Source organism: Terrapene carolina, unplaced genomic scaffold (assembly GCF_002925995.2).
Source record: "Terrapene carolina triunguis isolate 2854851 unplaced genomic scaffold, T_m_triunguis-2.0 Scaffold172, whole genome shotgun sequence".
Lineage (NCBI taxonomy): Eukaryota > Metazoa > Chordata > Testudines > Emydidae > Terrapene > Terrapene triunguis.
This window is the reverse complement of record NW_020664523.1, coordinates 1033162-1059537: the sequence shown is the minus strand read 5'-3', so window position 1 is coordinate 1059537 and position 26376 is coordinate 1033162. Positions and strand designations below refer to the sequence as shown.

At 53.1% G+C, this 26376-nt stretch overlaps 1 protein-coding gene across 1 annotated transcript; it reads right to left on the bottom strand.

Moving 5' to 3' along the window:
• Positions 1-12365: 12365 nt before the first annotated feature.
• BMP15 (bone morphogenetic protein 15) lies at positions 12366-16016 on the bottom strand. The gene is made up of 2 exons (XM_024199015.1): positions 15671-16016; positions 12366-13222 (listed from the first exon to the last, which is right to left on the bottom strand). The coding sequence occupies exons 1-2, from the start codon at positions 16014-16016 to the stop codon at positions 12366-12368; spliced, it is 1203 nt and encodes a 400-aa protein (XP_024054783.1).
• Between the last annotated feature and the right edge of the window lie 10360 nt (positions 16017-26376).

Genomic DNA, 26376 nt, shown 5'->3' with positions numbered 1-26376 from the left:
CCCCGGCGGCCGGAGCGCCGCGCCGCCCCCCTCCAGGTGCCGCCCCAAGCACCAGCTTGGGTGCTTGGTGCCTGGAGCCGGCCCTGGAACTGGGGCACTCCTAGGGGTAGTGTGGCCTAGGGCAGTGGTGCTCAACCTTTTTTTACCCATTTTTTACCCTAAACTTAAATAGACAAATCTGCACACCCCCAACCAGAGGTGACTCGGGAGAGTGACACACGGGGGCGTGTGCACCCCCAGTTGGCTGCCTTCCATTTGGCTCTGCTCCCTGAAGTGCTGCTGTAGCAGGGCAGAGCAATGGTGTCTCCTTGGCTAGCTGTGCCTGCTCATGCAGTCAATGGCTGTGAGGCAGCCCCTTCTGATGGCAGAAGGAGAGCTCTCTGCTGTAATGACGCTGCGATTTTTGGTTGTGCCCCCCGAACCCAGACAGGCTGGGTGGCCTGCTGAGGTGAGTCGGGGGATGGAGGTGGCACTCCCTCCCCGAGTCCTGCTGCACAGGGTTGAATCCTGAGTCCCAGACCCACTGCCCAGAGCTGAAGCCCAGTCCTTGGTGGCCCCCCTGAAGCCTGCTTGCAGCCCTCCAGGGGACCATAGCCCCCAGGCTGAGAACCAGTGGCCTAGTGGACAGAGCTCTAGGACTCAGAACAGCTGGATTCTAATGGTTCTATTTGCAACTCTGCCACTGGGCTACTCGATGGCCTTGGGCAAGTCGCTTCCCCCTACTGTATGCCTCAGTTTCCCCAGATGTAGCATGGGGATAATGACACTGGCTTCTGTGTACAGAGACCTCTCTGGATGAAACACGCAAAATATGCTTTAGATGTTATTGTGTTATTGGTCAAAGCCAGCCCCTCAGTGAGTCTCTGGGAAGTGGAGGAGAGGCCCCCTGCTCCTGCTCATACAAGCCCTGTAATGTGGGAGGTGAGTGGCCATCACTATATCCTGTAAGCCCTTGAGCTCACTACAGACACACAGGCTGACCCCTCACGGGGGCTCTGGGAACCGAACAAATGGAGGCACCAGAGAGCACAGTGTGGGTGGCACCTCTGCTGGATGCCCAAGAAGCAGCATGACTGATAGAGAGATAGATGCCCCCACTGAGGCTGAGGCATTTCTCTGAGCCCATCACCATGATGTCTGGCTGCAATGCTGACTCATGGGAGGGATGGAAGGGCAGCCCTTGCCAGTAAGATTGTAGAGCAGGCTGGGCAGTAACACAGACACCCAGCTGGCAGGAGAACGAGAGCATGAGTGAGGAGCATCAATCCATTTGGGAGCTGAATCTGGTACAGAACATGATGGCGGCCTGTCTGCTAAGGGGAATGCCCCACTGCCAGCCTGCTCATGAGCTGCACTGGCTGCTGGGGGAGCAGCATTTAAGGTTTTGGTTTTGTTCCACAAAGCCTACAGAGTTAGGATCTATATTCCTGAGACCATGCTCCCCCTTCCCTCCAGCTCAGGACCCTCCCCCTAATATTGCTATGTTAGAAGGTGTCAACTATTACCTTGATCTATAGATAATCACAGACCTGGTTAAAACTGATGGGTATGCTAACCATCCTTCATTCAAGCTGAATGGAAGGAGCAATTAAATGCCCCTTTATGGAATGAGATAGCTGGAGACAATAAAAGCCACTGCCCACAGCAATTGGCTGCATGGCACATCCTGAGCAGGACTAAGCAATGTGGTCTGAAGGATATCCCCAGACTGGCTGCAAATGCAGGAGCTAGCAGGGGACTGCTTGGCAAGCTAGCTGGGTGTGAGAGGTAGAAAGCCAGACAGAGATGCAGTCATGAGCATGGCCCTGAAAGAAAGCTAGGAGACAGAGCTCCTTGGGCACAGGACTGGCTGGAAAGGCAGGCTTTGAAATTGTGAGCAAGGAAACTGCCTCAGGGCCTCCCAGAGGATTCAGGGGGCCTGGGGCAAAGCAATTTCAGGGGCCCCTTCCATTAAAAAAAATTGCAATACTATAGAATACTATATTCTCGTGGGGGCCCCTGTGGGGCCCAGGGCCTGGGGCAAATTGCCCCACTTGCCCCCCCCCCGGGCAGCCCTGAACTGCCTGCTACTGTTTGTTCCTGCTGTGTTCAGGGAACCAGGACTGCATGAACCACCACTATAAATAAACAGGATTGCACACAAAATACCCACCTCCTCTCACTGATTTCTGCTCCTAATAGAAACAATCTGGCAAGGCCTAAATATTGGCAAACCACTCAGGCCAAGAGGCAACAATCTAGAAGACTGGGGTCTGCTGTCAGGGCATTCTCCCCAAGGGCCCCTCATGTTAGAATTCTCCCTGAGGGCCTCTTGCCTCCCTCCTGTCTACAATAGCCCAAATCTGTCAGCCTTCAGAACAGGCATGTGTCTGGGAGAAGGCTGCTGTGGAGTGAATATCTCCTTGGGGGGGTGCTGGGGAGTTGGTTTGTCCTTGCTCTGCTGCATGGTGATTTGCAGGATTATCAGACCCTTTGCAGGGTTGCCCTTGAGCCTTCCCTGGGATAGAGCAATCAGTTCTCCTGCTAGAGCCCAACAGGATGAGGGAGCCACCTCCCGCTAACACCAAACAAAGCCATGAACTAAACACTTTGGTTACCAGGGCAGGGTCAGGATTGCTGCAGGCAGCTGTCCCTCCGGCAGGGAGTGATTGGGTGCAGTACCCTGCAGGGAGCTGCTGCTAGTGATTTCAGGCTGAAGTGCCTGGGTCCCACCCCAGTTAACCATAATGACCATTAGCATTTCTCTCTGCTGCTAGGGCCCTCTCCTCTCCACTTCACTCCTCTGAGCACTGATACATAGTCTTGAATATAACCCCAGAGGTATTACATCATTATCCCTATTTTACAGATGGGGAAAACTGAGGCACGGAGCGAGTTAAGGGCTGGATTCACTGTTGCCCTAGAGCCCATTTGCACCACCTGCACTTGCACAAAGGGGCCATAGGGGAGACATGGGCCCCTCTCAGTGAAGGATCCTAGCATGGGCCTGCACACAGCTCTGCTGGAGCAGCCCAGGCATTGGAGGGCACACTGGGGTGGGCCAGGGCACTCAGTGATTCTCAGCCCCTGCAGCTGCCCGTTGGCAAACTACCTCCCTGTGGCTGCATGCTGGGATGAACTAGACCTCATGTGACTTGGCTGAGATCACACTGAGCTCGTGGCAGGGCCAAGGCTTGATTCCAGATTTCCCGAGTCCCAGCCCAGTGCACCATTCACAGCCCCATGCTTCCTACAGCACTTCCCTGCTATAGAGGAGGCCATGGCCAGCTCTACATTTGTGCAGGGATGGGAGGGCACCGGCTCCTCAACCTCATTGAATATCAGTGAGCAGCTCCCTGGCATACCTGGCTGGCAGCGGCAGGATCTCAACATCCACTGATGGCACTTTCCCTGTGTCCCTGAATCCAGCACTCTTTGCAAATTGTCCCCCTCTCCCTCCACCCACACGCCAGCCAAACCGTTGGCGAGGTGGGACAGACCCAGTCTGACAGCTATATGCCCCCCTCCCTGACTATGTCCTTGGATCCTCCCACGGCTTCCTGGCCCTATAGGAGCGGGACAATCTGACCAGCCTTCCACCAAATCATCTGAACCATAGATCCAACCATTCAGCTGCCACAGCTATGGCCAGCTGCAGCAGTATTGCCCTTCCAGTCTCCCTTGGCAACCCCACGCAGCTGCCAGCCGAAGCCAGTGAACTGTGGCCCAGTGGCTAGGGCCCTGCACTGGCAGCCAGGAGACCATGGGGAAGTCACTCCACGCAGATCCATGGAAGTTAGGAGGCCCAATATCTCTGAAGAGCTGGGCCTGCCCCTCTCTGTACATCACTTTCCCCTCCCACCCTTTCTTTGCTTTGCAGGTTTTGGCTGTAAACCCTTTGGGGGGCAAGGACTGTCTCTTCCAAGGTGTTCATGCAGTGCCAGACTCCCTGGGCACTGAATAAAGCAATGGGAAGCCAGTTTTAATGCTGTGCTAATATTCTCCAAACAGTCTTCCCAGCATGCAAAGATTTCCAGTGGGAAGTTAGCACATGGATTTTCAATATGATCATCCTCACACAACATGTGGGCGCGCACACCCATCCTCCTCTGAGCAGGCAGGGGGCAGATAAACTGCCATACATATATTTGCTTCTGATCCAAACCCCTTGATCCCCCTGGATAATAGCTCAGAAAAACTCAGCCGCAATCAGCATGATGCAAGCCCATGGCACTACCTCATAGCCACTAGGAAATGCATCACCAAGCCATGACTCGCCAGAGAAACACCCACATTGGAGATATGACTATGTAAATACCTCTGCAAATGCAGGCTAAGCAACAAAATGCAACTTGACTCAAGCAATGCCAGGGCCCATTCGATGACAGAGGGGTAGTGACAAACCATTACTTCATTACTTAGGAGAACAACAGTTCAAGGGGCTTAAATCCCATGCCTGAACACTTCTACAATGGACTCAGTTACACATGGAAATTGTAGGCCATACTCTGGACAGGTAACTTTTATGCACCTAAAGAAGCTGCAACTTGCTGTGCACCTTTGAATCTCTGACCGTACCTGAATCGAATATTCATCTGTAGAGCTTCCTAGATACCTGTGGCACCATAGAGACTCACAAATTTATTTAAGCATAAGCTTTTGTGGGCTAAAACCCACTTCATCGGATGCATGCAGTGGAAAATACAGTAGGAAGATCTATATACACAGAGAACAAGAAAAAATGGGTGTTGCCATACCAACTATAACAAGACTAATCAATTAAGGTGGGCTATTATCAGCAGGGGAAAAAAAAAAAACTTTTGTAGTGATAATCAGGATGGCTCATTTCCAACATTTGGCAAGAAGGTGTGAGTAACAGTAGGGGAAAAATTAGCATGGGGAAATAGATTTTAATTTGTGTAATGACCCATCCATTCCCAGTCTTTATTCAAGCCTAATTTAATGGTGTTGAGTTTGCAAATTAATTCCAATTCTGCAGTTTCTGGTTGGAGTCTGTTTTTGAAGTTTTTTTGTTGCAGAATTGTGACTGTAATTGAGTGACCAGGGAGGTTGAAGTGTTCTCCGACTGGTTTTTGAATGTTATAATTCTTGATGTCTGATAGGTGTCCATTTATTCTTTGGGGGGGAGGGATAGCTCAGTGGTTTGAGCATTGGCCTGCTAAACCCAGGGGTTGAGAGTTCAATCCTTGTTGGGGCCATTTAGGGATCGGGGGCAAAAAAAATAGTTGGGGATTAATCCTGCTTTGAGCAGAGGGTTGGACTAGATGACCTCCTGAGGTCCCTTCCAACCCTGATATTCTATGTAGAGACTGTCTGGTTTGGACAAGGTACATGGCAGAGGGGCATTGCTGGCACATGATGGCATATATATCACATTGGTAGATGTGCAGGTGAACGAGCCTCTGTTGGTGTGGCTGATGTGATTAGGTCCTATGACAGTGTCCCTTGAATAGATATGTAGACCGAGTTGGCAATGGGCTTTGTTGCAAGGATAGGTTCCTGGGTTAGTGTTTTTGTTGTGTGGTTGCTGGTGAGTATTTGCTTCGGGTGGGGAAGTGTAAGTAAGTGAGGACTGGCCTGTCTCCCAAGATCTGTGAGAGTGAGGGATCATCCTTCAGGATAGTTTGTACATCCTTGATGATGCACTGGAGAAGTTTTGCTGCTTTTGAGTGGAGTGTCCCCAGCTCCCTGCACTCAGTTGAGGGCTGAAGGTGACGGCTAGTGGCATTCTGTTACTTTCTTTGTTGGGCCTGTCCCAAAGTAGGTGACTTCTGGGTAGTCTTCTGGCTCTGTCAATCTGTTTCTTCGCTTCAGCAGGTGGGTATTGTAGTTTTAAGAACGCTTGATAGAGATCCTGTAGGTGTTTGTCTCTGTCTGAGGGATTGGAGCAAATGCAGTTGTATCTTAGAGCTTGGCTGTAGACAATGGATCATGTGATGTGGTCTGGATTAAAGCCGGAGGCATGTAGGTAAGTATAGCGGTCAGTAGATTTCCGGTATAGGGTGGTGTTTATGTGACGATCGCTTATTAGCGCTGTCGTGTCCAGGAAATGGATCTCTTGTATGGACTGGTCCAGGCTGAGGTTGATGCTGGGATGGAAATTGTTGAAATCATGGTGGAATTCCTCAAGGGCTTCTTTTCCATGGGTCCAGATGATGAAGAGGTCATCAATGTAGTGCAATGAGATATATGCCATCATGTGCCAGCAATGCCTCTCTGCCATGTACATTGGCCAAACCAGACAGTCTACGCAAAAGAATAAATGGACACAAATCAGACATCAAGAATTATAACATTCAAAAACCAGTCGGAGAACACTTCAACCTCCTGGTCACTCAATTACAAACCTAAACGTCGCAATTCTCCAACAACAACAAAAACTTCAAAAACAGACTCCAACGAGAAACTATAGAATTGGAATTAATTTGCAAACTGGACACCATTAAATTAGGCTTGAATAAAGACTGGGAGTGGATGGGTCATTACACAAAGTAAAAACTATTTCCCCATGCTAATTTTTCCCCTACTGTTACTCACACCTTCTTTAAAAAGCAACAGAGGGTCCTGTGGCACCTTTAAGACTAACAGAAGTATTGGGAGCATAAGCTTTCGTGGGTAAGAACCTCACTTCTTCAGATGCAAGTGAAGATTCACACCTTCTTGTCAACTGTTGGAAATGGGCCATCCTGATCATCACTACAAAAGTTTTTTTTTTCCTCCTGCTGATAATAGCCCACCTTAACTGATTAGTCTCGTTATAGTTGGTATGGCAACACCCATTTTTTCATGTTCTCTGTGTATATATATCTTCCTACTGTATTTTCCACTGCATGCATCCGATGAAGTGAGTTTTAGCCCACGAAAGCTTATGCTCAAATAAATTTGTTAGTCTCTAAGGTGCCACAAGTACTCCTCATTCATTTTGCTGATACAGACTAACACGGCTACCACTCTGAAACTAGATACCTGTGTAACTGGCATGTATAGCTGTGATCCTGTCTACTCAATTATATAAACAATCCTTTCAAACCTGTCCACTTGTGTTTCAAAGATCTCAGTGCACTTTACCCAAGTGGATACCAATCATTATCCCCATTTCTACAGAAAAGGAAATGGAGGCAAAGGGAGGGGAAGCAACAAGTTCACATTGTGAGTCAGTGGCATGAGCCCTGACACCCACTATGATGCCCTGCCCTAGACCAAGGGGTCCCATATAACAGATGCTTGGGGGGCCTCTTGGCAATGAGGCCGACTCAGTCCCATTCCTAGTGGTGTGGTTTTCATCTATAATTGCCCATGCAGGCCCTGCGTCCTAGGTCTGTTCAGGGCTATACCACTAATAGCATACTACAGATAATCACAGCATGGGCTGGGTAGTTTGCTCGGCTCTGGTCCATCATTCTGAGGACACAGGACTTCAGACACCAGCACTCTCAACGTAGCACCTTTCACCCAGGCTCCCAGCTCTTTCTAAACAGTTGGTCACCACCCGTTCATGTGAAATGCAGAGTGCCTGTGTAAACCTAGGACTGGCTAACCAGGGTCCTTCCAGACCAGTGTGTGGCTCCAGCAGTTGCCTAGACCAGCTGCTTCACAGGAAGGTGCAAGAACCTCCCTTTTGGATCAGATGACACCAGAATAACCTGTGCCTAAGGGAAGTTCCTTCCCAACCATCAGTAGCTGGCTGAGGCCCTAGAACATGGTCATTAATTTCTCCTGGATTTCATTGAGGATTTTCCCACCATTCAGGGAAGGGATTGCCTGTCTTCACCTATTTTCAGCAGTGGGAAAACAGTCCTCCCTCCCCCCAAAAAAGCCACTTGGCCTTATAATTTATGCCAGCATCCTTTTCTCATACTTATCTGTTTCACTAGCATAATTGAGGCCATAAGAGCTAGGACACCCCCTATTGGCAGAGGGTTAGGGTGACACCTGCAGCATGCACAGCTCAGCTTCTCTTCCCTGTGCGCTTCCCCATTTAACCCTGTCCACGAGGATTGTCATGCAAGAGATACAGTGCTCCCCCTCAGCTGGAGACTTTGTATTTGTTCTTCCTTTGTCCATTTTCCCTAATGTAGCATAGAAGCCACCTTGATGGGAAATGCATGCTTTGTGAATGGAAAGCAACAGTCTGCCACCTCTGTATGAGGAAGCTATAGCAGTATGGATCTTTATTATTATTTATATTACTGTAGCAGCAAAGAGCCTCCATCATGGTTCAGGTTGCTGTTGTGCAAGGTGCTGTACAAAGACCTGTCCCAAAGAGCTTGCAATCTAACTACACGACAAGAGATTAATACAATGAAAAACTGATATCTAAATAGATCAGACAGAGCTGGGGGAGGGGGAGAACACAGCAGCAAGTGACCAATGTCATAGCAGCAAAGGATAGGTTAGTTCCACAGTGGGAGGGTTGGAGGGGGTTAGTTAGCAAGGGACAAGCTACATAGAAAGAAGAGAAGGGGGGGATGGACAGACAGGGTGGACTGAGGCTGAGGCGAAGGAACTGGGGGGGAGGGGAAGGGAAGGGTTGGAGGAACATGGAACAAATTGCTTCTGCCCTGTGCTGATCAGCTATCAGAACTTGCTGCTTTTGAGTGGAGTGTCCCCAGCTTCCTGCACTGGCTGTGCCTCTGCTTGCTGGGTCAAGCCTCAGGCTGGCTCCTCTCTGCAGTTTTCCCTCCAAGACCACATGGCAAAGGGGAGGAGAGACATGACACCCCCCCACACAGAGTCTGGGGGACACTAGGGGCAGATTCATTGAAATTAGGAGCCTAAATACCTTTGAGGATATGGATGCTGTGCCCCCAGGAGTTTCCCCTGCACAGTTCTGGGTCCAAAATCACCAGCCTGGCCAATGGGAAAGGGAAGAATGTGCTGTTCAAAAGGATCCCCCTCTTCCCTCCCCTCATACATATACTTTAGCATGCAAGGTTCCTTGAAGGAGAGCTGGTATTTGTGACACTCCCTTGCCCAGCTGGACACCTGCACTGCTCTGCCTCTGCTGGTCAGTTTTGCTGCCCCAAAGCACCCTGACTAAGCACTGCCAGTCAGGACCCATGCCAGCTTGACAGACCAGAGCTCAGCAACACACCTCTGCATTAATACTGATTTGTTGAATCTCTTCAAAAATTCAATGACTCATTCAATAGCTGCCTAAAACCAGACACCCCCCCCCCCCAAAAGCTGGGATGACTTTACACACCACCTCTGGGTTACGAAAACCCATTGATCCATGGGTACTGAACGTCCATCTGGGGAGGGGCAGCCCTGTGCAAGCCAGCTACCCCCTGCCTGCAGCCAGAGGCTGGGGCCATGGCCACAGCCTCCTAAGCAGCAACTCCCCTTCCAGCCTCAGCACAGGCATTGCCACATCTAGTCAAGCAGCCAGTCTCCTCCCACACTGGTTGGGGCATTTAATGCAGCTCAGAGGGGCCCAGGACAGAGCAGGCCTTGGAGACTGAACTCTGCTCATAGCTGCATGGGTGCAGCTCAGGGAAAGCCTGCTGCACACATTGTGGGGCACAGGGATACTTTACTGCTGCCTCTGCTCGGAGGGACAGAAAACTGCAGTCTCCAGGGCTGGCAGCTCAGGACCTAGCACCATTGTACAATGCACACTGTTTAGCCTCTTCTGCAGTGTCCCTAAGGCGGCCAAGGGCTAGCAATAGAGATTATCCTGGGCATGTGAGGCAAGAGGGAATCTGAGTCGCCCTTAGCAAACCACGTCATCCCACTCAGACTCACCAGTTAGCTCTGCAATTGCCCATCTCCTGGCTCTCTTCACAGTTGGAGACACCCCCTTCCTGCTGGGGAGAGGCTGTGGGCAGGTTCAGAGCCACCCTCTTGCCCTCAACACTGCCATTGATCCAGAGCGTCCTTTGGCATAGCCCAGTTTTGGATCTGAGCTCTGAAGCTTGGGCCTCAGTCTGTGGGTAGCCACCATTGTTTCCTGGGTGCTGCATAAGAGGGGCACCCCACTGCTCCAGCTGCTGGGCATGTCACTGTGCCTGGTCTCTGTGCTAGCTGCCATGCCTTCCTAGCTATCCCAGGAGTAAATCTCCTCACTTGCAGAGGGACTGTTGTAGGGATCTTTGCCATAGCATTCCATGGCATGGCCTTGAGATGGTGGCCAAGAGTCCACATGCCAATGACCTCCAGGGAGATGAAAGAATAGTGCCACCCAAAACACCTTCCACTTCCAGAAACACAAAGCTCAGCAGACCCTCTGCCAGGGAAGCAGTCACTGACTATAGTGTCTAACTAGAGACAGCAGCCTTGGAATATGCTGAAAGGGGAAGATTAGACAGGGGCCTGGACTCAGCCCATGGGAGCTACACAGCAAGATGGGGGTCTACTTAAGAGGATCAAGATAGAGCCTTGCTTGCCTGAAGTTGTCTGCCCCCAGACTTGGATTCTTAACCCACTCCTTGGCCAGTGGAAATCTGCCACATTAGGGGTGGTTAGAAAGACCTGCCACTAGAGGAGGACAACAGGTCCCCCGCACCCAAGAATAGGCTACGATTCTCTTTAGCAAAACAAACCAATTTATTTACATAAACACTTAAATACAGCATATAATAAATAGAAAAGATCCAGGCTGTAACAGGAATTCATTAGATTATGGCAGGCTACAATCCATTCACAGAAAAGAAAGAAGTGAAAGCCAAGCAGCCGTGTAACCAGAGTTCAGTAGAACTGGGGGACACTCAGGTTGGTGCAGCAATAGGCAAAGAGGAAAGACTAGGAGAAAGGTCTCTGGACTCTGCTTCTAAGGTGCTTCGAGCCAAAGGGAAAAGAAAAGAAAAAAGGTTGCATTAAAGACTAAAATCTCATCCAAGTTGATCTGGGGGAGTGATGGGTTTCAGGTAGTTCCAAGAGAGTCTAAAACACAAGTGTCTAGTAAAGGAGGGCAATTTACTAGAGATCCCAGTGACAGGGGATTAGCCAGAACTTGCTGGAGGCCTTGCGTGACTGGGCCCTCGTGCTAGGAGATGAGTTGCATCACAACTCCATCAGGCCTTGCAAGGGGTTGCCTTTTTAAGCTTTAAAACTGTTTAGCGCTTCACTTGAAGTGTTCTTTTCAGTTCCTAGAGAAGGTCTTGTAAAAACCTCCCCCTTCACCCCCCGCCCCCGAAGCCATGGCCCAGAAGGACACAGGGCTTTGAGAAAGTGACTTTCCAGATCCTGCGCTCCCCCCTCACCATGCATTGTCTCTAGAGCCCTCTGGCCAGCCCCTATCTCACACAGCCCAACAAGCTACTGATGCAGACTACAAAGGTATTTATTTGGACAGGTCAAGCATACATGCAATCTACTGGGATTAGTGGCTAACGCCAGAGCTGGAGTGGGGGGACAGAGCAGATACAGAAGTCACAGGACAGTACCAGCCTAAACTCAAATTAAGTATATGGAAGCCCTTAAAGTGAAGGATCCACACAGAACCCAACAAGCCAGCACTGGTGAGAGGGGGAAGCCTTTGAGCATTAGAACCAATTGGTGTCATCACTCCCTGCTCCAGACTCATTTTAGGTTCCATTTGCCTGCAGAAGATTTAGCTTCCCTGCACCAAAATCTTCAGTAGAAGAGGCCCAAGCTCCATGCATCTCACCCACAACTCCAGCCTAGCTACTAGTCCTCTAGAGAGTTCCGACAAGCACATTGCCACCTTCTCCATGGCCTGTTGGTGTGTTGGAGCCATGCCCAGTTCCCACCTGGCCACGCAGCTGTTCTCAAATGGAGCAGTCTCTTCATACAAGACGGACCCAGTTCTACTTCACAAGTGAAAGCTCAAAGAGCATCAGACAAAACCCAGATGGCATGACAATTAGCATGTTCTCCAGATGCCAGTCCATCTCACCTCCCTGCCAAAGGTTGAGCCATTTGACTGGTCATGCTTCCATCCAATCCTCATAAAGCTCCCTAGCAGGAAGAGGAGTGCCCCAAGGAGAAGATACAGAGTGGCAGTCCTTTAGTACAAGGCCCAGCAAATTCTTCCCTTTAAAAACTGCTATTCCACAATATTGGCATAAAAATCCATTTGTAAAATGTCCCAGCAGAGCCCAGTGTCCATTGTGCAATGGAGGGTGGAGGCGGAGGACCAAGAAAAAAAAAAGTTGGACAAACTTTCTTAAAAACCCAGATCCTATTGAGGGAGGGGACAGGACTGTCAAAAATGCAAAAAAAAAAAAAAAAAAAAAAAAAAAAGAAATTTAGAGGCACATTGAGCAAACTAATTCAGACAGCTGGGCATCTGGTTCACCAGAGACTGAGTTGATGTGGGGAGGCCAGGAGAAGGATCACCATGTCTTCATGCAAGCTCTGATGGTTGTTAGACATGATGAATGGTTCAAGTGCGGAGGACTTTATCTACAGGTGCAGGACTCTGCTATCATGTCTTCATACTCTTTGTAGAGGATGCTGCCACTAGGCTCAATCATCAGCACGCTGATGGGACTATACTTGTAGGGCACGCAGGAGGGTCGGGGGACATTCTGGTCCACCAGCTGGTTGATGAAGTTCTGCACGATGGCATGGTTGGGGGAGTTGTAGCCATAGCGTAGGATGCGGGGACATGTGCCCTTGCAGTACTTGGGGTTGTACCGGTGGGGGGCTATGATCCAGTGGTCCCAGCCCAGCTGGTTGAAGCTGACCCGGAAGGAGCGGAGAGCACATTCGTCCTTCTCAGCGCTGGTCTTCTGCGAGTAGCTGGGGAGATCCAGAATGAGGTTGCCTGCCTGGCGAGCTTTGCGACTCAGCACTGGCCCATCAGGAGTTTCCTTCAAGCCAGCTTCCCCCAGCTTGGCCCGGAGGCCTTTCCGAGTGTCATTGAGGTAGAGCAACAGGAAAGGGTCATTCAAGGAAACAGTCTTCTCCCAGCCAACTTCAGGCTCTGAGCCATCAGCTGGTCCCAGACGGATACACACATGATTAAGGCGGAGCAGCTGGCTCTTCTTGGAGTCCCAGGCCCATGGCAAAGAGTGGGAGGTGATGTCCCTCTCCTCCCAGCTGTCTATCCTAGAGGAGACAAGGGCATTCCTCTTGCCTCTTTGAGGGGGTGAGAGCTTTGGAACCCCAGCCTCCCCAGCCAACTGAACCACACAAAAGAGCTGGGCATGAGCCAGCAGCAGAGTCTTAGAATAAACCACAGTGGCTCTCACCAGATGTTCCATTCCTGGCTGGACATTCAGGTGGTAGTTGAGAGTCTGCATGTACCAGGGACCTGTGAGGGGAGGGAGGAGATGGGAGTTAGTGTTCCCAAAAGCAAGACAGAACAGCCTCAAACTTACATACAAGCCATTTTGGTAAGTTTGTGCCCACACTCCTGGAACAGCCAGTTCCCCCTTTCACCCTCCCCTCCTAGAACTGCCCACACCCACCTAGGAGGTAGCTCGAACACTCCCATGCATCTCCTGAAGGCCTCAAAGGGGCACTAAGAATGACCTGGATAGATGGGGCTTTCTGCCCAGTTTGCTTCTTAGAAAAAGGGCCATTGTTTTTGTGGGTTTTTTTTGTTTTGTTTTTTTTTAAAATAAAGTAGTTTTGTTCCTCAAGTCAGAAATTCAGGTAATTTCTACCTGGTTTTTCCTAGAAGCCTGGACAACTGGAGATGTTTACAACATTACAGAAATCAAGGAATTGCAACTTGATTGAGAGGGGAAGCTGTTTTGGTTAGTGCCTATTTAACTCAAGTGTCCAACAAACTGTTGGAAGAATGTTCTGTATCAAGTCTCCAGGCTGCTCCCACAGGTGCCCCAGAGAGGTCTCTAGTGAGACAGAGACCTATTCCTGATCTTCTGAAAGAGACCTTATTCCTTCTAAATTGTTCAGGCTCTTTATGCATCAGAGAGAGAGAGTGCATGAAAGATCCCCCTTCTCACCCCCCGATTTGAGAAGCATCAAGGTCACATGGAAGGCATTAGAGAAGTCCAGAAGGTACAAAGCCCCAGCCAGGAAGCTGCTAGAACCAGATTAGTGTATCAGAGCATCTTGCAGTGTTGCCTGGAGGAGCAGAGATGGATGGGGAGGGAAGGGGCATGCCTCCCGGCACAAGACAAGGCCATGGCAGAGCTCTGAAGAACCTCGGCCCTCACCAAGAGGGCAGGAGTTTCCCTTGAGCCATTGCTGAGGCACCAGCTCACATGGTCTCTGGCTGAGCCTGAACCCCCCTTGCATGTGAACACCAGCCATGGCAAGAGACATGTACCGTTATCCACCTGAGGCAGTAGGGCCAGTGGTTAGGACAGGAGTCAGGAGACCTTGGTTTCATTCTTTAACATGCCATGGTCTGGTTGTGAGAATTATTTCATTCCTGGGCCTTGTTGCCCCACATGGACACAGGGCTGTCCCAGGAGCACCTCACAGGGCGGGGGGGAGAAGAGGAGCCTGCTCACTGCAAAGCATGGCCCAGGATGGCCTGACTGATCACATCCCCTTACTAGAGGCCTGGGAAACAGCTGAGCTTTCCTGGCTCTCCATGGCCTTCTTGGCAACGGGAACAGCAGGTGCTCTGCTTGATGGATGGAGACAGCAGCCAGACTCGCTCATTCTCCAGCCACAGACCAGTGGGGATACAGAGCTGTCAATAGGCTGGGCTCCAGCCCTCGAGGAAGGGGGCAGCACCCAGCCCACCCCCAATATCTCTTTATAGCTCCCAATTAGAGAGCTAACGGGAAGCACTGTCCTTCCTAGCCCAGACTCTGGGTTTGTCCCTATAAATAGCTGAATGAAGGAAACAAGTCTCTGCTCTGGGCCTCTCCCCAGCAGACGTCAGAACACACCCCCTTCCCGAGGCTCCATTTGACATGCAGACTGGACAGTGTTAGTATGAAGGATTACGCTCCACCCTCCCCCACAGAAGCCCGTGAGAACCAGAGTCCCAAGGTAAGCAGGGTCCCCGAGCACTGTGCAGCCAGAGAGCAGGAGGGGTGGAAACAAACAGCAGTTGTGTGCAGGGGGGAGTGAGGTTGGCAGCAGAGAGGGGACGAGGCAAAGTCCAGAGTCCACCTCCTTGGCCAAGAGCATGGTACAGTTCCCATCACACACACAAGCCCCGCAGAGGAGCATGGGGGTGGGATGCTGTCTTAGCCCTGCCTTTCACTAGCTTGACCAGCTCCAGGCACCAGGGAGTGCAGGCAGGTGCTTTGGGCTGGAGAGGGTCAACACGCTGCAGTAACTAACATGGCTGTTTGTGCCAGTGTACAGGCTACTGCAGAGCAGAGCATCCTGGAGGGGGGAACCCCCCTGTATCCAGCCTGCCCCCAGCCAGGGGGAGGCTCACTAGAACCCACACAGGGGCCAGTTCTGCACAACAAGGCCTGGAGCAACAAGACTCTGCAAGGCCACCTGCTGCTTGGGCCCGACCTGCTGCCAGAAGATCAGCTCTCCTGTTCTAGTGCCAATGGGCCAGAGCAGGAGGGAGCTAAAGGCAGCATGGAGAAGGAGGGACCGGGGGTGGGGAGCTATGGCACAGTCAGGGGTTATGGTAGCAGGGTTCCCAGCTCTCTACAACTGCCCTTCCGACTACCATCTCCTTCAAGCCCTGAGCACTACACAGCCCAGTGCCCACCATTCAAACACACACCCCACAGCTCCAGCCACCCCCACCCCCCTGCCAGGTGGCTTCACCCAGGAGACCCACCTGCCCACTCCCCTATGCCTAGTGACTCACCTGCCCCAGGCTGCCTTGTCTTGACAAAGGGCCTGACCAGGCGCACAGCATTGGCACCCAGCTTACGGTTCTGGCGGGGTCGCCCAGCCTGGTCTGCCACATTCTGGTACAGGTTGAGCATGTAACGCAGCGGTTGCCTGCTGGCCAGCTGCTTCCGGTGGCAGCAGGGCCAGACGCTGGGGACCTGCTCCAGCAGCACCTGGATGAGGGGCAAGGAGGGCACCCTAGCGAGGGCACTCAGGGCAGCTGGCTCCTTCCCTTCCTCCCCCATACTCAGCTCCAGAGGGAGCAGAGCAGCCAAGAGGAACAAGCTCCCAAGGGAGCAGAGAGGGCCCAGGGCAATCATGGCTAAGGGGTGGGCAGCAGGCTGTGGCTAGGGGGTGGGCAGGGAGCTCTAGAGGGCTGGTGCTATGAGAGCCACAGAGTAGGGGGAAGCATTCTTCTCCCCCTCCCCCCACAAAGGCAAGTGCTTTCTCCCTAGCAAGGGCAGGGCTCTCCTGCTTTCACTCAGCTGTTCCCAGTCTGAGCCTTTAGGCAGCTTCCTTGGGGGTGGGGGAAGTTTTGAGGTGCAATCAGACAATTTCTGCTCCCTGCCCTATTGCCCTCCCTTGAGGGCAAACCCTTCAGGATTAAAACCAGCCCCTCAGGGACCTGGCACTAAGGGGTTCCTCTGAATGCCGTTTTAAAAACCACACTGGCCTGGGATGTGGGGGCCAAGTAAGGTCAGCAGGACCAGCACTCAGCAGGGGGAAAGTTAAAATCCTTAGGACCCAGACTAGCTCCAGCCCCTCCTCTCTGACCCAGTCCACTGGGTTAAGAAGGGCTTAGTCCTCACATCCATTTTAAAGGCCCTGTGTTAATCAGGATTTAAAGGGCCAGGAGCTGTTCTCCACCTGCTCCCCATGCTCAGCTCTTCTGGGGCAGGTGAGGGATAGACAGATCTAGATTACAACACTAGGTGCCAGGCAGGGGAGAATAGGGCCTCCCAGACTCTGACTAGCCAGAGCTCCCCACTGCTCTGCCATTATAGGAGCTGCAAGGGGAGTTGGTACAATGGGGGCAGCCATCTGCAGATTGTCCCATAGGCATACTGGGGCCAGCGACAGCTCACGAGGCAGCCTAGTTAACAATAATTGACTCGTCTCTATGGGGCTGCCCCACAGGGTCTCCCAGCTCTTCAGCACTTGGGGGAGGATCATTAGAGGCTAAAGCCTGGGTAGGGAGACCTCAATGCTGTTCCCCACCTGCCACAGGATTTCTGGGCCACTGTCAGTGAGTCACTCACCTCCCTGCTCTGTGCCTCAGTTTCCCCATCTGGAACATGGGTTTGAGGATCATGAGCCACCTCACAAGGGGTCAGGAGGCTTGATGGGCCAATGCCTATAACATGCTTGGAAATCCTTGGAGGGGAAGTGCTGTGGGAGTGGTGTATGTTATTGGCCTTCTAGAGGGGAAATGACTTGCCCAAAGCCACTGAGTGGGTCAGTGGCAGAGCTGAGAAAAGGACCCAGTTCACCTGAGTCCTGGTTCCCTGCCCCAGAAAGCAGCAAAGCTGCTATCCCTCTCCCCCCTCCCACTGATGCAGTGTGCATGGGTACAGCTTCCCCACAAGGATCTCAAGTGCCCGTGAGTCTGGTGCTGGGTTTCCCGTGCTGGTGCCAGGCTGATGCCAAATGCATGGACAAGGGGGGGTGGCAGGGTTTGCTCCCAAAGGTACACTGCCACTGCTGTGTCACCACACCCCATCCCAGCAGCAATTGCCTCTCTGAGGCATCACACACTGTTTCCTTTCCTCCCAACACAGACATCCTCTTCCCATCCCTCCAGCTTCACAGTGGGGGATCAAGGCTTCCATGGGAGGACTGGCAGGGACAGCATGAACCAGTGATTAGAGCACTACACTGGAAGTCTGGACTCCTGGGTTCTATTCCCAGCCCTCCACTCACTCTCTGCATGAGCCTGGGCAAACACTATGCCTCAGTTTCCCCTGCTGTACAACGGGGTCTGTAGGACATGCTCCTCAGGTGGAGGTGACATGCAGATTATTATCTGTGCTGCCACGAGCTGCCTGGAGAGGTCCTTAGCACAAGCCTCCTTCCCCCAGCCCTGGGCATTGAGGGCAGTGCCACAGGCCTCTCATGCCAGGGGAAAGGGCCATGGGAGGGCATGAATGAAGGGCTGGAGGCTGGTCCCCACCCACTCAGGGAGGATTTTCCCAGCACAGTTCATCTCCTCTCAAGCAAGCATCTGAGGCCCCATAGCCTTCACCTGGGGCTGTCAGTTCTCCTCCACTCACTGTCTCTAGCCAGGGTCTGGGGACATCGCAGTGCTGCTGCCACTAGGTGGGAGATGCCCATGCAAGCCACCCTGTTCTGACTGGGACAGCGCTGCCTTCCCAGCAGCCACCTGAATCCTGGATGCTGCTCCCAGCCCTGGGCTGCCCGCAGAGTGGTGGGTCCCACGTGCTCTGAGCCAGTCTAAGGGTTGGGGTCAGTGCTTCCTGCAGCCGGGGCACAGGCCGACCTAAGCGTTAAGGCCTGTCCCAACCACAGCCCCAGCAGCAGCCGCTACGGAGGTGGGGGATTGTCTTCCGCTCCAGGACATTTGAGTGTTGCGTCCGTCTCCACGTGACTGCAGTTGACCGGATTCTCCAGCAGAGGTCACTGTAAGCCTTTTAAGTGATGGGGTGGGGGGAGATGGGGATTTTGGGATCGGTATTCCATGCGGTGGAAGTTCTCTGCCCCAGTCTATGAGCCCTGAAGAAGATGATGGAAATTGCTCTGAAAACGCATCTCACGAGAGTTAGAACCTCGTGGGTTTTGGGAGTGCTGAGGGGAGCCTGCTCCAGCCTGCTCAGAGCTTTGTGACTAGGCAGCGTGTGGCTTTAGCTCTGGCTGCAATGTTTCCTGCATGCGCAGACTTCTATTGGATTAGCAGGATTCTCAAACTTCATTGCACCGACCCCTTTCCCACAACAAAAATTACTACACGACCCCAGGATGGGGGACTGAAGTCTGAGCCCGTCCCAGCCCTGTTGCCCTGGGCAGGGTGGTGGTGGTGGGGAGACCAAAGTCGAAGCCTGAGGGCTTCAGCCCTGGGTGGGGGTGGGGGGGGAAAGCTGTAACCTGAGCCCTGCCGCCCAGGGCTCAGACTTGGGCTCAGGCCCCTAATGCCAGCTCTGGTGACGCCATTACAACAGGGTCGTGACCCACTTTGGGGTCCCAACCCACAGTTTGAGAACCACTGGATTAGAGGAAAGGAAGAAAGAACAAATATAAAATCCCCTCCTCCCCGAGATGAGGGCAGAGTGTGCACCTCCCCCGAGTCAGGAGGTCTCCCATGTGGCATTGCCCAGTAGCCCTGCCCTCTCTCCACAGCGGCACCTGGCACACGGGATCCTGACACCTCTGTGGGCTCGCGTGTCCCTGCAGGCTCTGTTCCCTTCTGCCAGTGCCCCTCAGTCCCGACCTGCAGCCCCCCTGCTAACCCAGCCCTGGGCTTCCCCCCCGCCAGCTCTGCTGGTGTCCCTCAATCCTGACTCCCTATGGCCAGAGCCCCCCAGACCCCACCACACAAATGCCCAGTGCCCTGCACAACACCACCTCTGTCCAGTGCCTCCCTGCCCACAGCCCCACGACAACTGCCCAGCACCCTGCACAGAACCCCCACTCCCTAGTGCCCCAACACACACATCTTCCCTGCCCCCTGACAGCCCAGCACTGCCCCTGCAAGTAACCCACTCCCCCACCCCCTGCCTCCCGACCGCACTCACTGGCCCTGCTGGGAGGCAACTGTGTCTGCCAGGCTTAGGGTGACCAGATGAGATGAAGAAAATATCGGGACACCAGGGGGAAGGGGGGGGTGGGGCAAAAAAAAAAATGGCGAGTGCTGCCGGCTGAGCAAAATATCGGGACAAATTGCGTCCCAACCAGAGATCAGTCGGGACGCGGGACAAACAGCTAAAAATCGGGACGGTCCAGATTTTATCGGGACGTCTGGTCACCCTAGCCAGGCTGAGCCGGCAGTGCAGCTAGAGCTGGTCCCGGGGTGGTGAATCGCTCTGTGGGAGTGGATTGAACCAGGGACCTCTGCATTTTAAAGCATGAGCGTCCCCTGCGTGAGTGAAAAGACCTCGCTCTGCTGGCTCATCAGCCTGTGTTGGTGCCCTCAGACGCACACCGGGAAGGGAACAGAGCACCACGCACAGTGAATGTGGTGTGAACCAGTCAGGTGGCCTGGACTTGGGTCCTTAGGGAGCCCTTCTCAGAGGTTAAAGCAACCGCGGTGGTAGGGCAGCGTCCCCTCCTCCTCACCTGGTGCCATGGGAGCTCCCCCTACCCCTAACTCAGGCTGTGTACGTGGGCCTGGCAGGCAAAGGCTGAGGATTGGGGCTGAACTAGAGGCGCCTGCATGATAACATGGATGCTGCCCCTGCCCTGCTGGGCTGGCTTTGACCCCTGGGATGAGGGGGCATAAATGGCCAGAGTGGGGCACCAGGCCCAGGGCTGCTGCCAGGGAGGTCAGAGGCAAAGCTCCTGTAGGCCCCGCTGGGAGCAGGAAGTGCTGGTGATGAGAGGGTTAATCCATGGCGTGGATGTGGCGAGGCTGAGAGACTGGCCAGTGCATAGACCTGGCCCAAGGTTGTGTGTATCTGTGGGGGGATGGGGGGCTTTGCACGCATCTGTGTGTCTGCAGGTATGAGCAATGCTTTGTGCACCTTTGCATGGCGTGGGGAGAGCTGTGCATGGTGGGTGTCTCTGGGTGTGCAGGGACATGTAATTGTGCATTGGTATTGTGTAACGGTGGGTGTGATTGTGCTGGGTTGTAGAAGGAGGTGTGTTTGGGGGTGGTGCAAGGTGTGTGTGTGTGAAGAGTGTGCGTGTGTGTGTAGTTGTGCGGGGGTGTTGTGATGTGTTAGAGCTCACATGGCACTTGGGGATTTGAAGGCCATGGTATTTGGGGGCTAATCAGCTGAACATGAGCTCCCAATGTGACGCTGTGGCCAAAAGGGCTAATGTGACCCTGGGATGAATCAACAGGGGAATCTCCAGCAGGAGCAGAGAGGGTATTTTACCCCTGTATTTGGCACTGGTGTGACCACTGCTGGAATCCTGTGTCCAGTTCTGGGGCCCACAATTCAAGAAGGATGGTGATAAACTGGAGAAGGTTCAGAGAAGAGCTGCGAGAATGATTAAGGGGTTAGAAAACCTGCCTCATAGTGAGAGACTCAAATTGCTCAATCAATTTAGCTTAACACAGAGAAGGTGAAGGGGTGACTTGATCAGTCTATATCTATGTGGGGAACAAATATGTAATCATGGGCTCTTCAGTCTAGCAGAGGAAGGTCTAACATGATCCAGTCAGTGACTAGAAGTTAAAGCTAGAGAATTCAGACCGGAAATGGGCATACATTTTTAAGTGAGATTAATTAGCCTCTGGAACAACTTTCCGACGGGTGTGGTAGATTCTCCATCACTGGGCATTTTAAAATCCAGACAGGCTGTTTTCCTACGAGATCTGCCCTAGGAATTGTTGGGGGGCAGTTCCCTGGCCTGTGTTGTACAGGGGATTCTGATCCCATGGCCTTGGAATGGGTGAGTTAGCCCACCGAGTCCATTCTGCAGTGTTTCCCCAGCTGACTCAGCCCCTGGAGGACCCCACGTGCTGGGCTGGGGCTGGGGCTGGGGCTGGGTCCAGCTCTCTCTGCTGGTGCTGACAGGATGGGGGCTGCTTGGCTGCCCTGGGCTCCAGTGCTTCTTGTTTCAGACGATGCTGCCAGGCCTGAGCTGTGCAAGCGGGAAAGCCGTGCTGGAGTGCTGTGTGCTGCTTAAATGGCCATAAACACGTCAGCAGAGCCATAAATCATGGCAGAGCTGGGGCAGGCCAGGGTTACTGCTCTCCCCAGGGTTACTGGCTGGGCTCTCCCAGCAGCCTCTCAAAGGCACACACAACCCCTCTCTGCCACCATAAGCCAGTGAATTGGCAGGAACAGTAACAGAGACAGGCTGACCCACAGCTTCCCATACCCCTGAGCTTCAGGCTAACCAGGCTTGGATCGGGGGTCTGGGCTCAGGTCCCTCGTGCCTGCATACCTGCAAACATGTTCCATGGCCTCCAGCCCCGCTCAGCATCACCAGCCCATTCTCCAGAGCGGGAAACTGAGGCACAGAGAGAGAGAGGAGAGCTGCTCGCCCAGTGAGCCAGTGGCACTGCTGGGTAGATGAGAACCCAGGTGTCCTGGCGTGGAGTCCTGTCCATCACCTATCAATCATGCTTCCACCAGCAGCGGTTCTCCTCATTCCAAATGAACCTGGGCAAATCATCTGGGGCTGTGCTAGTCCTCAGTCCCACTGGCCACATCTAGGAGTGAATGGCCACCTAAATGCCTGCACTTAACCCCTGGGTAACCTCCCCCACATTAATGCCCCATATGCCCACACAGCTACTCTACCCCAGAGGCATAGCCACGTGGCCAGTGGTTCTGTGCCAGCCCTAGAGGCATCACCCTCAACACTCAGCAGTTGCAGAAATGGGGTGGATAAAATCGGGGTGCCCTAAACTGTTAGAGGGCTTATTCCTTTACCCTTTTACTTCCCTGATTCTTTTCGCATGAACAGAGAGCAACAATACCCCAAGTCCGAAGGTGCAAACAATTTGATGTTTATTGGGGTGAACTTTTAGCAAGCATGATTCCAGTTTCCTTCCTCGGTGTCCCCCTTCCCAGCTCTGATACCACAAAGCCTTGGCTGTGACCCTATTCCCATTCCCTGTTCCCATTCCCCTCCCCCATAGCGAAACATGATTTCAATTCCGCCACCCCCATTCCCTGTTCCCATTTCCCCCTTACTTCCTGATTGACTGCAGACTATATAGTAAAACTTGAGTTCTGCTTAGCTATACCTTAACCAATTATTTTACTGAAATTTAACTAACCAATCCTAACACATTGTCACATAATTATTTAACCAATAATATCCCACCACCTTAATTGGTTTACACCCAACAAAATTAATTATACAGCAGACAAACAATTACAGAACCAGACAGAGATTATACAGACAAACAATAGGGAAGTGGAGACTACAGTGATAGAACAATACAGAAACGAGGATTTTAAGCCACTCCCAGACTCTCCCGCCTTGATACTGGGCCCGAAGCTGCACAGCTCTCTCCAGGACGGCCACTCAGGCATTTCCATGGGGATGAGCTGCTGGTAGGGTTGCCAGGCGTCCGGTTTTTGACAGGAATGCCCAGTTGAAAAGGGACCCTTTGCGGCTCTGCTCAACACCGCTGACTGGGCCGTTAAAAGTCTGGTCGGCAGCACAGTGGGGCTAAGGCAGACTCCCTGCCTGCCCTGGCTCCGCACAGCTCCCGGAAGTGGCTGGTATGTCTCTGCGGCCAGTAGGTGCAGGGGTGGCCATGGGGCTCCACGCGCTGCCCGCTGTCCCCGCCCTGAGCGCCGGCTCCGCAGCTCCCATTGGCCAGGAACCGTAACCAATGGGAGCTTCAGGGGTGGCGCCTGTGGGTGCAGGCAGCAGACAGAGCCTCCTGGCTGCCCCTGAGCCGGAGCTGGCCACTTCCCGGGAGCCGCCTGAAGTAAGCATCACCTGGAGCCTGCACCCCGAACTCCCTCCCACACCCCAATCCCCTGCACCAGAATGAGCCCCCTCCCGCACCACAAACCCCTCATCCCCGGCCCTACACCGGAGCCCGCACCCCAGCTGGAGCCCTCGCCCCCTAACACACAAACCCAACCTCCTGCCCCAGCCCTGAGGCCCCTCCCACACCCAAACTCTCTCCAGGAGCTCGCAACTCACACACCCCAGCCCTCTGCCACAGCCCAGAGCCCCCTCCCGCACTCTGAACCCCTCATTTCTGGCCCCACCCCAGAGGCTACACCCCCAGCCAGAGTCCCCCCCCCCCCCTGCACCCCAACTCCCTGCCCCAGCCCTGAGCCCCCTCCCGCACCCAAACTCCCTCCTGGAGCTTGCACCCCTTACCCCTTCCCACACCTCAACCCCCTGCCCCAGCCCGGATCCCCCTCCCTCACCCTCCTGGGGTCCAGTCCTGGCTCTGACTCATGTGGTGACCTGGGGTAGAATCATAGAAGATTAGGTTTGGAAGAGACCTCAGGAAGTCATCTAGTCCAACCCCATGCTCAAAGCAGGACCAACACCAACTAAATCAGCTGGGTCCATACCTCAGTTTTCCCACCTGTGGGAGGGAGCTATCGATCTTCCCCTCCATAAGTGCTGTGAGATCTGTGGCTGAGGAACCCAGTGGCCAGCAGGGCTTCGTGTCTGTTCTTTTCTGGACACCATGATTCTGAATTTCACTGCGGCTCCAAAGAGCTGTAGTGGGGTGGCCTAGGCCAGTGTGGGGAGGGTAGAGGGGGTGGCTGGGATGAGCTGCTCAGCTCACATCTCCATGAATTTAAGGGGTGCTGATGCCAGAGTAAAACTGCTTGATCTCTGGGTTATTGTTTAGGATGGGCCTGGAACCACCCTCCCCCCCCAACACTGGACTGGACCTGTGCTCCAGCTGTGGCTCCCCATTCCTCTGTGCCTCCCCTCCCTCCCCACCTCCCACACTGTGCTCTGTAGCTCCTCCAATCCAGCATTGTCTCTTTGGCCGGAACACCTGCCTTGCAGCCAGGGCCTGGGCCAGATCCCAGCTCATCAGTGAGGCTTTGATGGACAGTGAGCCTGCTCCTCTTTTGCTGCTGGTAACAAAGACACAAGCCCTGTCCTGTCCTGCCCTGCATGGCTGTCCAAGGGGCGGTTGCTCGGGCCCATCTGCACTTGGGATGGAGCTGGGCTGAGAGCCAATGAACCAGGCTCCTTTTCCCCAGCCATTGGCTAAGAACTGTCCACTAGGAAGCAGTGGAGGGGCTGATGTGGCTGGCTGGGGCACATCAGGCGAGGCATGGCAAGATGTGCTACAGCTCATGCTGCTCGCCAGCCTGGCTCCATTCTCAGCAGAATTGTTTCTCCAGCTAGTAATGGAGCAGCAGCGAGTGCCTGTCAGCTGCTTGCCATGAGCTGGGCCCCAGCTCGCGAGGAGCTGGGAGTGGGCCTTGGGACATGTCAGGGTGTCCCTCAGAACCCAGCATCTGGGCTCCCTTCGCTCCTCTGGCCTGGTGCTGTCAGTGCGTAGTGCCAGGCCTGCTTCTGGGGGCAGAAAAGGAGTCTGGGCCTGGTTCAGCTCTATCCACGTAGCAGCAGGACTCTGTGTGGCCTCTGCTGCAGGGACCCCCTGGGGAAGGTCCTGCCCAGCTCCATTGCTCTCAATAGGCTGGCAGAGTATGGAAGGGTGGCAGGCTGCTGCCACCAGGCACTGGGCTAGGAACAAAGGGGTTCATTTGTTAGCTCTGAGACTAGCTCCCAGCCCCCCGGCTTGGTACAGTGACCTGGGCACCAAGGGCAGATCACTCAGACTGGAGTATGCAAATATAGGAACTTACATGGTGAGGGGGAATGGTGCGATGGGCACATGCATATGGAGCTCTAGCTCAGCCTCAGTACACATCCGCTGCAGCACCATCACCAGAGTGCAGGGCACTGGAGCCCCATAGGTGGAAGGTGCTGTATGGAATATGGGATTGCCAGGGTGATATGCTGGCGTGGAATATGTGGTGGTTGGATCACACGGGAACTGGAGCACTGGCAGTTGGCACCCTTGGGAATCGGGGCCCCAGGCATGTGCATATGGAGCCCAGAGGAATCGAGGCGTGTCATAAACATACAGCTAAGGGTAGCATAAAATCCCTCCTTTACCTTTAAAGGGTTAAGAAGCTCAAATAACCTGCTTGGCACCTGACCAAAAGGACCAATAAGGGGAGAAGATACTTTCAAATCTGTGGGGGAAGGTTTTTGTTCTGTGCTCTCTTGGTGTGTTCTCTCCGGGTCAGCGAGGAACCAGGGCAGGGAAAATACATCTCCTAAAGCCCTATCTGAACTAAGCATCTAAAATTACAATTAGTAAGTAATAGTAAGGAAATGCGTTAGATTATCTTTTGTTTTAGCTTGTGAATTTTCCCTAGGTTAAGAGGGAGGTATTCCTGTTTTTTTTTTTTTGTAACTTTAAAGTTTTGCCTAGAGGGGAATCCTCTGTGTTTTGAATCTGATTACCCTGTAAAATTACCTTCCATCCTGATTTTACAGAGGTGCTTCTTTTACTTTTTCTTTATAATAAAGTTCCGCTTTTAAGAATCTGATTGGTTTTTAGTGTCCTAAAAACCCAAGGGCTGCCCTGTGCCCACCTTGTTAACCTATTCGGTTGGTATATTATTCTCAAGCCTCCCCAGGAAAGGGGGTGAAGGGGCTTGGGGGATATTTTGGGGAAACAGGAACTCCAAATGGTCCTTTTCCTGAATCTTTGTCTAACTCACTTGGTGGTGGCAGCAATACCGTTCCAAGGACAAGGAAGAATTTGTGCCTTGGGGAAGTTTTTAACCTAAGCTGGTAGAGATAAACTTAGGGGGTCTTTCATGTGGGTCCCCACATCTGTACCCTAGAGTTCAGAGTGGGGAGGGAACCCTGACAGGGCCGCACATGGAGCCCAGGGGAATCGGGGCCCTGGGGCATGTTCACATGAAGTCCATGGGAATCGGGACCCCAGGGCACGTGCACATGGAGCCCATGGGAATCGGGACCCCAGGGCATGTGCACATGGAGCCCAGGGGAATCGGGGCCCCGAGGCATGTG

Coding starts and splice junctions, on each gene's coding strand:
- BMP15 (XM_024199015.1), bottom strand. CDS start 16,016: ATGATTGCCCTGGGCCCTCTCTGCTCCCTTGGGAGCTTGTTCCTCTTG. Junction 13,223..15,670: donor GACAAGGCAGCCTGGGGCAG/GTGAGTCACTAG, acceptor CTCCCCTCACAG/GTCCCTGGTACATGCAGACT.